Source organism: Lactuca saligna, chromosome 7 (assembly GCF_052625555.1).
Source record: "Lactuca saligna cultivar CGN05327 chromosome 7, ASM5262555v1, whole genome shotgun sequence".
Taxonomy (NCBI): Eukaryota; Viridiplantae; Streptophyta; class Magnoliopsida; order Asterales; family Asteraceae; genus Lactuca; species Lactuca saligna.
Genome location: NC_136423.1, coordinates 122,807,149 through 122,820,269, shown reverse-complemented (window position 1 = coordinate 122,820,269; position 13,121 = coordinate 122,807,149). Strand labels below are relative to the sequence as shown.

The 13,121-nt window shown below is 36.2% G+C and overlaps 1 protein-coding gene across 1 annotated transcript; it reads right to left on the bottom strand.

Moving 5' to 3' along the window:
• Window positions 1–499: 499 nt before the first annotated feature.
• On the bottom strand, window positions 500–9,084 carry LOC145005854 (S-adenosyl-L-methionine-dependent methyltransferases superfamily protein). The gene is made up of 7 exons (XM_078964971.1): window positions 8,936–9,084; window positions 8,395–8,591; window positions 8,267–8,330; window positions 1,634–1,826; window positions 1,473–1,546; window positions 1,036–1,191; window positions 500–924 (listed from the first exon to the last, which is right to left on the bottom strand). The coding sequence occupies exons 2-7, from the start codon at window positions 8,585–8,587 to the stop codon at window positions 801–803; spliced, it is 804 nt and encodes a 267-aa protein (XP_078821097.1). The 5' UTR covers window positions 8,588–8,591; window positions 8,936–9,084; the 3' UTR covers window positions 500–800.
• Window positions 9,085–13,121: the final 4,037 nt, after the last annotated feature.

Below are 13,121 nucleotides of genomic sequence, written 5' to 3'. Positions count from 1 at the left end.
AATTTGATGTTCGAAACCATTGTTGATAGTGGCTAGACGAAGATTATGTAGTTGGTTAAACATTCAATTAACAATATGTTCATTCAAAACAATGGATTTAAACATTGATTTTTCTTGTTTACATGGGCAAATTTGATGTTCGAAACCATTGTTGATAGTGGCTAGACAAAGATTATTTAGTTGTTTAAACATTCAATTAACAATATGTTCATTCAGAACAATGGATTTAAACATTGATTTTTCTTGTTTACATGGGCAAAATTGATGTTCAAAACCATTGTTGATAGTGGCTAGACGACGATTATTTAGTTGGTTAAACATTCAATTAACAATATGTTGATTCAGAACAGTGGATTTAAACATTGATTTTTCTTTGTTACGTCGGCAAATTTGATGTTTGAAACCATCATTCATTGTGGCTAATGACAATGGTTATTTAGTCTGTTAAATATTAAATTAACCACTAAATCAACTCGAGATCTATACCTTTAAGGTAGTGTTTAGTGCATGGGACTGGACAAAATAGAATAGAACAAAGTTTTCCCAATAGGTGTTTGGCATAAATTAGACCGGAACAAGTCGGGTTGTTGACCAAGTCCAATGAGACTAATTCTTCAAAATTTAGTCCCACCCAAGATGGTGGAACGCAGTGGAACAAGAAACAAAATGACCAAAAACTCCTTACCCTACTCTCGTCACCCATACAACCCTTTCATCTTCCTCGTTGGAATTGGCGTTACCACCCTTCCCCATCCATTTTCAGGTCCTAGTCTATCTAGGAAAAAAAAATCCTTTGTGTTTTACCTCTTACATAAGAGAAAGAGTATGGGAGCCAACGGGCGGTTCAACATTTGAAGCTTGCAGCATATCCAGGTATCGACTGGCAATCCAGAAGCAAAGGCTTCCACCATCTCATATTCTTCCCTGCACAAAATCAACCTTATCAATGTTAAAAAAAAATCATGATTTAATATTTGATAACAGAACGAATTGAACATTTGAATGCAGCAAGAGGAAGTTTAATAAATTAATTACATGCCACCAGGATGCCCCACATAAACGAGCATGCTGATAACACCTCCTGCTACAACTATTCTGGTTGCAGCCTCCATTCCTAATCGGGTTGTTTCTGGTTTAGTAATCACTGTTTTCTCACCTCCCGGAAGATATCCCAAGTTGAATGCAACCACCCTATCAAGGAACAACAACTATTACAACAAAACTACATAAAATGCTCCTTGTATTACCATCACAGCTCCTTTTAGAGGAATGACCAACCATGGTCGTTTTAAAACTACGAATGGTATTTTTAAGATTTTGAAACCATAAGGACCATTTATGTAACTTTCTCAACCATGTTAAAAATTCCTCAAAAGGACATACAGTGGTATTTTCTGTCAACCACAAGGACCATTTATGTAACTTTCTCCTTAAATATTAATATATGGTAACATTTACAGGCATCTGTGTACCTCACTGTAGCACTCCTTGGAACAACTTGTTCCATTTTGCTATGACACGTAGCATATAGCTCTACCATTTCTTTCTGGAAAGAATCAAAACAATTAAATTACTATAGACATGTATGTAATGGTATATAAAGCCAATAATGGGAAATAAAGAAAAATGTCACCTCATCAGGATGAAGCGATCTATCCAACAAAGACATGGTATTCTTTATTGCGGTTTCTTGAATGTCCATTGCATAAACACGGCCAGCACGTGACTCATCAGCCACCATATTCACCATCGCCAAGGTATCGTAACCATTTCCACAAGTGGCATCCACAACTGCATCCCCTTTCTTGACAACATGTTCCCAAACACTGCATTCAACAAACTGCTTTTATAAGGCACAAATATGGCTTCATGGTTGCTAGGTGAGTAGGTGCACAAATATGGCATACAACATACGTATGTGCGTACCTACCTACACACATACCCACACATACATACATTAATTTGAGTCTCATCCTATCCATTCTTGTTAGAAAAAACTATCTTGATGGCAAACATAACTTGCACAGAATAATCTACATCTACTCGATTATTTCCCTTCTAGAATTGTGGTGGTTTAGACAAGTGCATTGGAGGGAACTAGTTGTTGCGATTGGAGGGTGGGGACGTTCATTATTAATGGCGCAAGGAGGAAAGGACGCCCGAGAAGGAAGTGTGAAGTCTATGTGAGACTAGACTTGAAGGAGTTGGATCGTACCGAGGTCATGGCCTCACTGTGTAGCTCTAAATCCATAATTGTTGGTAATCGTGCAATTATTCCGGTTTCTCATGTTGGTCAAGCGTTTCTTCCTTATTCTAATAATAAATTTTCTCTTAAAATGTTTTAATGTCAAATCAAATGATTAAAAACTTAGTGTCTGTTCGTAAACTTACAACTGATAATTGGGATTTTGTCTCATTTGACCCCTTTGGTTTTTCTGTAAATGATTTTGATTCGGATGCTCTTCTCGAACGATGTGATAGTGTTGGTGATTTGTACCCGTGTACCCCCTCCTCCATTCCCTCGGCTCCGGATAAAGCTCACAATGGTGTCCCTTCCCACTTGTCATCATCGGTTAGGCCATCTCGGATCTTCAGTTCTCAAGTTTTTGCAGTCGTGTCGTTTTATTTCTAGTAGTACTAATAAAGTTCCAATTTGTCGTGTTTATCAACTTGGAAAACATTGTCGCTTGTCTTTTACTTCTTCGTTGTCTAAAACTTTTTGTGTATTTGAACTTATTCATTCCGATTTATGGAAATCTCATGTCACCAGTTTAAATGATTTTAAATATTATATTCTTTTTTTAGATGATTTTTTTGCATTTTCCATGGCTTTTTCCATGAAGTTTGAGGTATATTCTGTTTTTGTAACTTTAGAATGTATGTCAAAAATCAATTTAAAACTGACATTCAATCTTTTCAGTGTGACAACGGACTCGAATTTAATAATCATCTTCTTCTTACCTATCTTCAATCTCGTAGGATCTCCATTTGTTTCCCTTGCCCATATACGTCTCAGCAAAATGTAAAAGCAAAACGATCAATTCGTACTATAACCAACATTGTTCACACCTTGCTTTTCCAAGCGTCTTTAGCCCCCACCTTTTAGGCTGAAGGCCTGAAGCACTTCTCACTGTTAGACTATGTAATTTAAAGTTATAATAAGTAAAGGGTATTGAAGTGTAATATTATACTCTTTATATAGAGTTTATATGTAATTTTGTAGCAATAATAAAGAATTACACAGTTTGTCTTGGTATCAGAGCCAAGAAACCTCTTGCCGCCTCCAACCCTAAATCTGATCGGATTTTTTTTTCTTCTCTTCTTCTTCCGATCACCAACACATGGCTGCTGTTATTGCCTTTACTGCTGCAGAGAAAACAGCCCACAACACTCACAAATTCGCCTTCACCCTCTCTCCTACAAACTATGGTTTCTGGAAGGCGATGATTGAACCATTCTTAACTACTAACCATCTAATTGGCTATGTAGATGGCACCATTCAACGCCCTGAACAGAAAGTTACCACAGGGGATGCAATAACTGATAACCCTAGTTATCTTCCTTGGATTGCTAACGATGCACATGTTAGAATGATCATTCTGTCGACAATTTCTGAAGCATCCTTCCAACATGTTCAAGGTACAACTTCTAGAGATCTTTGGCTTTCCTTAGAACGTGCATATGCACCAAATTCTGCCTCTCGTGAATACACGTTAAAAACACAACTACTTCGCATAGAGATGAAAGGAGACGAAACTCCACTTAAATATCTCACTCGTGCAGTGGAATATGCATCAGCTCTCGCCAACATTGGCGAACCTATGAAGGACAAAGACTTAGTTATGCTCACCATCTCAGGTTTACGAGATGAGTACAATGGTTTGAAATCAAACCTCTTGGCACGTCAACCACCGGTCACTTTTAATGATCTTCACGCCCTCTTGTCTAACCATGACTACATGATCAACAAATCAGCCTCCTTACCCATTATCACCTCACCACAGGTCTATGCTGCCACAACTAGAGGTACTTCTATTCCTTCTTTACCTGATCTTGCTGCTATTCAGTCTCAACTTAACAACCTGCAGCTGTTAGCCTCTCAATTAGGGTGTCAACCAAATCCTATGGGCTCACAAAATACCCAGCCCCAGGCTAACTACGCCTCCCGACCTTCAAACAACCGAGGTAACCAAAACCGTCCAGGCATTTTTCGTGGTAACTCACGAGGTAACCAGCATTACCAAAGTCGTGACAACAACTCCAACACTCGCCAATTTCAATGGGCATCCACTCAGAACACTTCTGTGTATGGTCACTGCAACCGCTGTGGTATAGGTCACCTACCATCTCAGTGCCCAAATCAGCCTAAAAGGCCCAACTCTCAAGCTAATATCGCCACCTGTTCTGATTCTGCATCTACATCAGCAGCTACATGGTTCACATATCAAGTAGTCATGATACTCCTGATTTATCAAACCTAGACAACTCTGAAGCATATCATGGTAATGACTCACTCTCGGTTGGTGACGGTAACCCTCTACCCATTCTTCATATTGGTTCATCAAAATATTTTTCTCCTAACAAAATCTTTAATCTTACAAATGTTTTCCATGTTCCTCAACTTCACAAGAATCTTTTATATGTCCAACAATTTTGTCAAGACAATGATGTTTATTTTGAGTTTCACACTTCTTTCTTTGTTGTGAAGGACGAGGCTACCAACACTATCCTTCTTTCGGGTCCAAGCAATAACGGGCTCTACTCGCTTCGTCTTCCTCAACTCCAGCCCCTTCCCAAGCTTACCTTCACAGCCGTCAAAGCTTCGTCTGTCACTTGGCATCAACGTCTCGGTCATCCACACGAACGAGTTTTTAATTCAATTGTTTCTAGTTGTTCTTTACCAGTTTCTACAAAACTCAGTTCCTCTTTATGTACTTCTTGTCAGTTGGGCAAATCTTCTAAGCTTTCATTACGTAACTATACTTTTCATAGTAATAAAATTTTAGATTTGGTTTATTGTGATGTTTGGGGACCCTCTCCCATAATCTCTTCTGATGGTCATAAATATTTTCTCTTATGTGTTGATCATTACACTAGGTACATGTGGTTTTACCCACTTGCACAGAAATCTTATGTGTACTCTACATTTACAAGTTTCACTACTATGGTTGAACGACAATTCAACACCAAACTCAAAAGTGTACAAATTGTTCACACTCTTAATTTTCTTCCGACTACCACTCTTTCCTTTAAAGGCACCCTTTGAGGTTCTCTTTGGTTTCTTTCCGAAGTATGATCACCTTCATGTCTATGGTTGCTTGTGTTAGAAACCTCCTATCATAAGCTCTCTCTTAGGTCCACTGCGTGCGTTTATCTTGTTCCTACATCGGATCATATATATAGAACACAAGTGTCTTGATCTTGTCACACGACGCATCATCTCCCATCATGTCATATTCGATGAAGATCACTTACCTTACTGTTCACCCTGCCCCTTCCGAATCTGATTATGATCAATTTACTCCTGATAATAACCCCCCTCCCTCTCTACTTTCTCCATCAGTTTACCTCCCAACTGAGCAGCCAGACCCACTGTTGTCACCACTACTTCTCCATCTCCTCTAAATCCGTCTCCTCCTCCAACAGGTGGTCATCCCATGACTACTCTCTCTGGAACAGGTTCCCTAAAACCGCATACCATTCTTAATCTCTCCGTTGCTTCCGACTTCTCCCATATTCCTCGATCCACCGCTCAGACTAGTGATCTGAATTGGAAGTTAGCCATGGATGCAGAAATGTCAACTCTCATCGACAACAATCAGTCAATCACACATGGGATCTTGTCCCTCACCCTCCCACTGCCAATATTGTTGGTTGTCGATTGCTCTACCGTCACAAGTTTAACTCTCACGGTAACCTCCATCGTTACGAAGGCAAGTTAGTCACTTAGGGTTTCTCTCGTCAAACTGGTCTAGATTTTGATGACATATTTAGTCCAGTTGTTAAACCCACTAACATTCGTACTATTCTTAGTATTGTTGTCTCCCATCATGGGCCAATTAATCGGCTCAATGTTAAAAACGCATTTCTTCATGGCGATTTAACAAAAAAGGTTTACATGAAACAGCCGCCTGGATGTTCATCCTACATATCCCGATTACGTGTGTCGCCTATGCAAGAGCTTATATGGTCTTAAACAGGCTCCTCATGCCTAGTATCAGCGGTTCGTTGTCTACATTTCTTCCTTTGGGTTCACCAACAGTCGCTCGGATACCTCTCTTTTCACCTTTCACCGTAGAACTAAGACTATCTATCTTCTTTTGTATGTTGATGACATTATCCTCACGACTTCCAGCCTGTCTCTCATCACACATCTCTCATCTAAGTTTGCCAAAACATACTTAGGTCCTTTGTCATTATTCCTCAGCATTGCTGCTACTCGTTCCTCAGACACTCTGTTTCTTTCCCAGACTGTGTTCAATGATAAGGAGTTCTTATCTCAAGCTGATATGACCTCCAGCAATCATTATAACACTCCTACATATACAAAACCGGAACTCTGATCATCTAGGAGGCTAGTTTCTAATCCAACCATCTACCGAAGTCTTGTTAGGGCTTTACATTATCGGACATTCACACGTCCGGATATTGTCTATGCGGTTCATCAAGTATGCCTCTTCATGCATGATCCTCGTGAACCACACTTTCTAGCCCTTCACCGTATCCTGCGTTATCTTCAGGGTACACTTCACTTCGGTCTGTTCATCCGTGCGTCTCATGTCGATCGTTTGGTTTCTTATTATGATGCTGAGTGGGTTGGTTGTCCCTCGACACGCCGGTCTACATCTGGGTTCATATTTATCTCGGTGATTAACTTGTTCCATTGTCCACCAAACGTCAACACATTGTCTCTAGGTCTAGTGTCGAAATTGAGTATCGGGGGGTGGCCAATGTAGGTGAAACTGCTTGGCGTTGAAATCTGCTTCTTCAACTTTCTTGTCTTTTGACTCGCTCTACAGTTGTATTTTGTGACAATGTGAATGCCATGTACTTAGCTTCTAACCCAGTTCAACACCAAAGAACCAAACATGTGGAAATAAATTTGTTTTTTGTCAAGAAACATGTTGCTATTGGTCAAGGTCGTGTATCGCATGTTTCTTCCGCTCATCAGTTTGCAGATATTTTTACTAAAGAACTATCTACACAATTATTTTTGGATTTTCAGTACAGTTTAAGCGTTTGGGAACCTCCTGCTCAAGCTGAGGGGGGAGTGTTAATTGTATTATTTATTTTCCTATGTTTAGTATAGGTTTCATATATATTATATAGTCTAGGAGTCCTTTATGTAATTATCTTACACATTGTATTATATTACTGATCAATGATAATGCAAACCCTAAGGGGTTATTTTCCCACAAACACAATCCACAAGATTTGCAAAGTTATTCAAGAGATGTACAATGATCTTGAAAACGCTTGAGTTTTTCGAGATTGAATCAACTCTTTGTAACACTAGCCAAGGAGGAAATGGATTTGTTTACAAACCTAGTTGTCCTCAAGGTGCCAAACAAAGATAGAAATTTAAATTTCCTTCAAGGCCTGAATAAGAACCTAGATGAGGTAGGGGAAGACTTCTTGGTACTAAACTGTTTCCCCCTCCCCAAAAAGTGCTAGCAGAAGTTCGAAAAAAAGTAATGTTGCGAAAACTTTAGTGGAACCCATAGGCATCTTGTAACTACTTGTATCTAGGAAGTTCCATGACTCCTTATATGATCACGATTCGTAATAAATCCAAGAAACATTTTGGCGATAAACAAAAAGCTTACATTACACTTTCACTCCAACTCCAAGTACCTCAACGGTAAGTCGGTACTTTCAAGTTTCAAGATGTTCAAGTATTAAGGCCATGTTTGTAGCTTCATAACATAATCAGGAAAACCTCTACAGATGAATCATGAATCAGCAAAACTGACCCTTAAAGACGACCAAGATATAACATCGACCATCAACCTATCTGGCAATTTCTATAATATAGTCCAGCTTTTTTTCTGATTTAACCAAAATGCATGTTTCCCTTTTCACATCATATTGTTTACTTCATTTATTGGCAAAACAAATAATTAAGTGTGTTCTTGAGTTAGAGGGATTTGAGCCTTTATTTTGCCTTCTCCTCCATTCCACTCTTTAAGACTAATGAAACATTTAAAAGCCATAAAATGATGAGCGTTAATCATGCTTGAAGGCAAAGAATGAAAGAAATACCTACGAGTGAGCAACTTGTGTGGCCTTCTTCTTCCCAAAAATATAGTCCATCATCACGCACTCTAGACCTAGAGAATATTGCATCATAAACATTTATCGATTTCACATCATCAAATAGACGAAGAGTATTACCAATCAAAGGAGAGTCCAGGTTGAGCTCGCTCGTAGTCTTAGGAAGAATGTTGGGTTTGATTGATTTGGAGTAGAAAGCAAGATTATGATTATTAGAAGAATTTGAGGAGAGAATGGAGATACACAAACTCTTGCGCCATCCTGCTATAAATTTGTGGTTGAACATCCCCAAAACTGGATAACATCCCAACATTTGCCTGTCGTAGTCAGAAAACAGTTTATAACACAAATTCAGTCTAATATTCAGATTTTATAACACCAGGCATTAACCACTACCAGAAATCAGACAGGAATTCAGCTAAATATTCAGATTTTATAACACTAACACCAATAGATTACGCTACACATTTGGTTCAACGATTCCATATAAAACCTTTAACGAACCAGAGAATGTCAAACACCAATGCAGAAATTGAACACACTCTAGGAACCAGATAATATAAATCATACAAGAATTAAGTTCAAGATTCAAACAAACCAAAAATCAGAAGAAATGTGACGAGAAAAATCCATTTCAACCAAGATCGGAGGTGGGACTTACCAGATCAGAGATAGAGTAGCAGCGATGGTCTGGAGCGGAGATTGGAGGAGGGTCGCCGGTGCCTTTAGGTGTGGTGAACGTTGGTGAAGAACGAGGGCTGTGAGCGGTCGATGTGAGAGCTGTGAACGATGTGAACGACATAAAGGGTAGTTGGGTATAAAGGTAATTTTAATTTTAAAAAGCCAAAAACCATTGGATAATAAGATAATTTAGTTTTAAAAAGCCAAAAATCATTTGATAATGACTTGAAAAGGTAATTCCACTTTGTTTACGTTTAATCATTAATTTTATTTTATTATTATTTGTTACTGAACTATTAAAACTGTTTAAATTTTATCTTTATGTACATATTGGTTATGATCATACTGGTTATAAGGGTAAAAAAAAGTTTAGTGATTAGAGGTGTTTGGATAGGAAAAAAAAAAGGTGTTTATTGTTTATTCCCACAATAAGTTAATTTTAGTGTTTGGATAAAATCCAGCTTATTAAGCTAAATAAGCTAATTTTAATAAGCATCTTTTCTCATGCTTATTGCTTATTATTTATTCACACCACAAATAAGCTATAAGCAATAATCTAAAAAGTTAATCCAAACACCCCCTAAATATGAACAATATTGAAAATTCATTTCCCACTAAAAAAATATCAAATGACTAAATGTAAATAAATTTTCTCTTGTATTATGTTTTAACAAATTATTTATTATTATTAAATTCTAACAACATTTGTTGATTAATAAATCTATGGAAAAAAAAAACCCGAAAAATATATTTAAAAAAAAACAAAAAACCAAAACTGAAATAAATAATCAATGATGTAGTATTTTTCAAAATCAAAAATCAAAAATTTCAATGTGATTTTGGTTTAACAAAAATATGAATCATTCACACTTATAGCACTGTTTTAATTGTTACATATATCGCTACTTTTTTTCATATATATATATATATATATATATATATATATATATATATATATATATATATATATTTACTATCTTATAAAAGAAATCTAACTATTTCTAAAAATAGATTGATTATAATAATAATATTTTTTTAAGACGTCCAAATGATGAAGCTGATAGTACAACTAGCCATTAATAAAATAATATTAAATTTTAACCACATTTTGAATTCAAATATTTATCATCAAATCTCCTTATATTTCTCAGCAATTTGATATGGTTCCCTCAAATCCCGGATTCATTCAAATTTTGAACCCTTTTCGATATCCTTAAATTTAGCATGTTAATTTAAATATCCCTCCAATCGCAGATACCTCTTTGTTCCCTCGTCTGCTATAAAGCCCACCGTCTAGGAATAAAAAATGACTTCATCTCCCAAATAACACCATAGTTTGATTATTTTGTCTTCGACATGTACTTTCTTTTGTAACATAACATTTTTGTAGATGAAACATATCACCGAAAAAATTTACACACCCCGCCGCTTTGCGCGGGTACGCTGCTAATATATATATATATATATATATATATATATATATATATATATATATATATATATATATATATATATATATATATATATATATATATATATATATAAGGTAATATGGAATGGGTGGTTTGGGCGTAACACTTCATAAAACATGTTAACGGTTTTACTTAACTTTATATGTCTAGTTAAATAATCATAAATATCAATATTTATTCAAACTTTTTAAGAAAATGCAATTTCAAATATAAATCAATTGTCCCGAACTCCCGGTAAATTAAAAATATCTAAATTCTAAATAACTTGATTTTTATTTTCGATATCTTTTTTAATAATAAATATACTAATATGACATATGTCAATACATGGAGTATAACAACATATATAATATATCAATATATGTATGTATTCTTTTATAAAAAAAAAACGTGTATAGTTTAATGTATATCAATTTATGTGTTGCATAATTTTATAACACAAAATTCATATATATAATATTAGGATAATTTTTATACATATAATTTTACATAGTTTTATAACATAAAACTTATACATATAATATGGGTTTTGTTTTTCTTTTTTTATACCTTTTTCGGGGTTTTTTTTATAGATTTCTTCATCAACAAATGTTGCTAAAATTTAACAAAAATACATAATTTGCTAAACCATAATACAAGAGGAAAGCGTATTCACATTTAGTCATTGAATTTTTTTTAGAGGGAAACGAAGTTTCAACTTTGTGTACTTAGTCACTAAACTTTTTTCATTATTTATTTGTTACTAACTATTGAAACTGTTCACATTTTACCCTTATGACTGGTTGTTATCGGTCGTAAGAGTAAAATGTGAACGGTTCCAATAGTTCAGTGGCAAATAGATAATGACAAAAAGTAACTAAATGTGAACAGAGTTGAAAGTATGTTACCCTTTCAAGTCATTATCCCAAAACCATTTAATAAGTCGTTATTCCTTTACTTATCTAAAAGAGAGTTTTTTACCAAAACATTGTAAGCGTAAAAAGAATTTACCGATATAAGGTAGGTTGTAAAATATTTACAAAATAATGGTAGATACCTATCGACCCCAAATATTCTTTATTTTTTATATTAAACAGCGGTCCTCATCTCCTTTCTTTTCTGATTCCATCACATGTCTTGTATAATTGTGCTCCAAATTGTTTCTTATCGTCGAAGAGTTCACAATCTTGTTATTGAAAGGAAATAAGCAAAGGAAGAGTTTATGGAAGGTCAATACTAAAGCGCTCCCCCAGAAAGTCCATATACCTGCTTCCCACTACGTACGGTTATAGAATGCCCGCTCACAACAATGATGAACATCACCTTCCCCTGTGTCGACCAAACCACCTGCCCGAAATGCACAACTGGTGCTAACAATTCATCCGACGAGGCCATGAATGATGATATGTGTGGGGGAATCGGGATTGGATACGATGAAATTAACGGAGTACCTGCTTACTTTCCCCTTCCATAATCCGATAACCAGATTCAAGCACCCAATGTGAAAATATAATTCCTTATTTATTTATTTATTTATTTATTTATTGGATAAACCTTAATTAAAAAAATAGAAACACGTTAATACATCTTAGTTATCATCATACAACTAATGAGAATGCAAACGGACGACAAGTTGCGCTGCTAAGTTGTAACATACATGTTTTAAAATTCGTGTTTTGTAATGAATAAAATTGTGAAATACTATGTGAAATTGAGTGTTGAGTTCTAACAAGATGGTTTTTACTAGAAATGAAGTAAAACCATGTTTAGAATCACTCAGAAAATATTGGAAGTCTTATGAGATTCCAATTAAAAGCCAAATAGTGAAATTTAGCGAAAATATAAAATTTGAAATAAGTAAAATTTTATTATTGAAAGTTGAAAATAATCTCGTTAGAAATGTGTAGGCGAAAACCTCGTCGAAATCCGAGTTATAACGAAGAAGCTATAACCAACCGAAGATCCGCGACAAAACCGGCACGACGCCGAATAACGTAAAAAGTGAGTTTTTGATAAACTACTTTTTAGCCTTAGTAATCTAAATGAAATTCGTAGTATTCATTAAACCGAGAAATTCGATAAAAAGAGCGCCAAAATCTGACTTCGTATGAGGAAGTTATGATTTTTCGAAGTTTCAACTTAGCAGTAGACAGCTAGAAACTCGAATTTTAAATCGAGTGATATTTTACCGATACATCCTAAACGAGAATCGAAGGTCTCGTCATTTGTAGTACAACGGTAAAAAATCTGACGAAAACAGATGTCGGATGAAGAAGTTATGAATTTTTAACGGATTTTCCTGTCTCGGTCTGTTAAAAATAATAATATTAAAAATAAAGGAAAAATTAGCCAACGAAGTCTAAACGAAAGTTGTAGAGCATAATTTTAGCTACGTGTGCATATAAAGAACGTCAAAAATGGAGCTTGTATGCGAAAGTTATGGATTTTAGAAGTTCGGGGCTCAAAATTCGAGAAATCTCACATGAACAGTGTGAGGCCACGTCACCTCGCACGAAGCAGCAGCGTCACCGGAGTCTTGGCACGTCCAAAGAGCGACACGTGTCGCACGCGTGTCTGAGCCTCGCAGCCAAGTCCGCTTCGTGTCCTCTTCTGATTCGCCAAGGCCGAGGTCCAGTAAGAACGAGACACGTCTCGCATCGGTGGCCAATCCGACGCGAGCCACGTCTCGCCTACCAGCCTCGCATCCGAGCCACG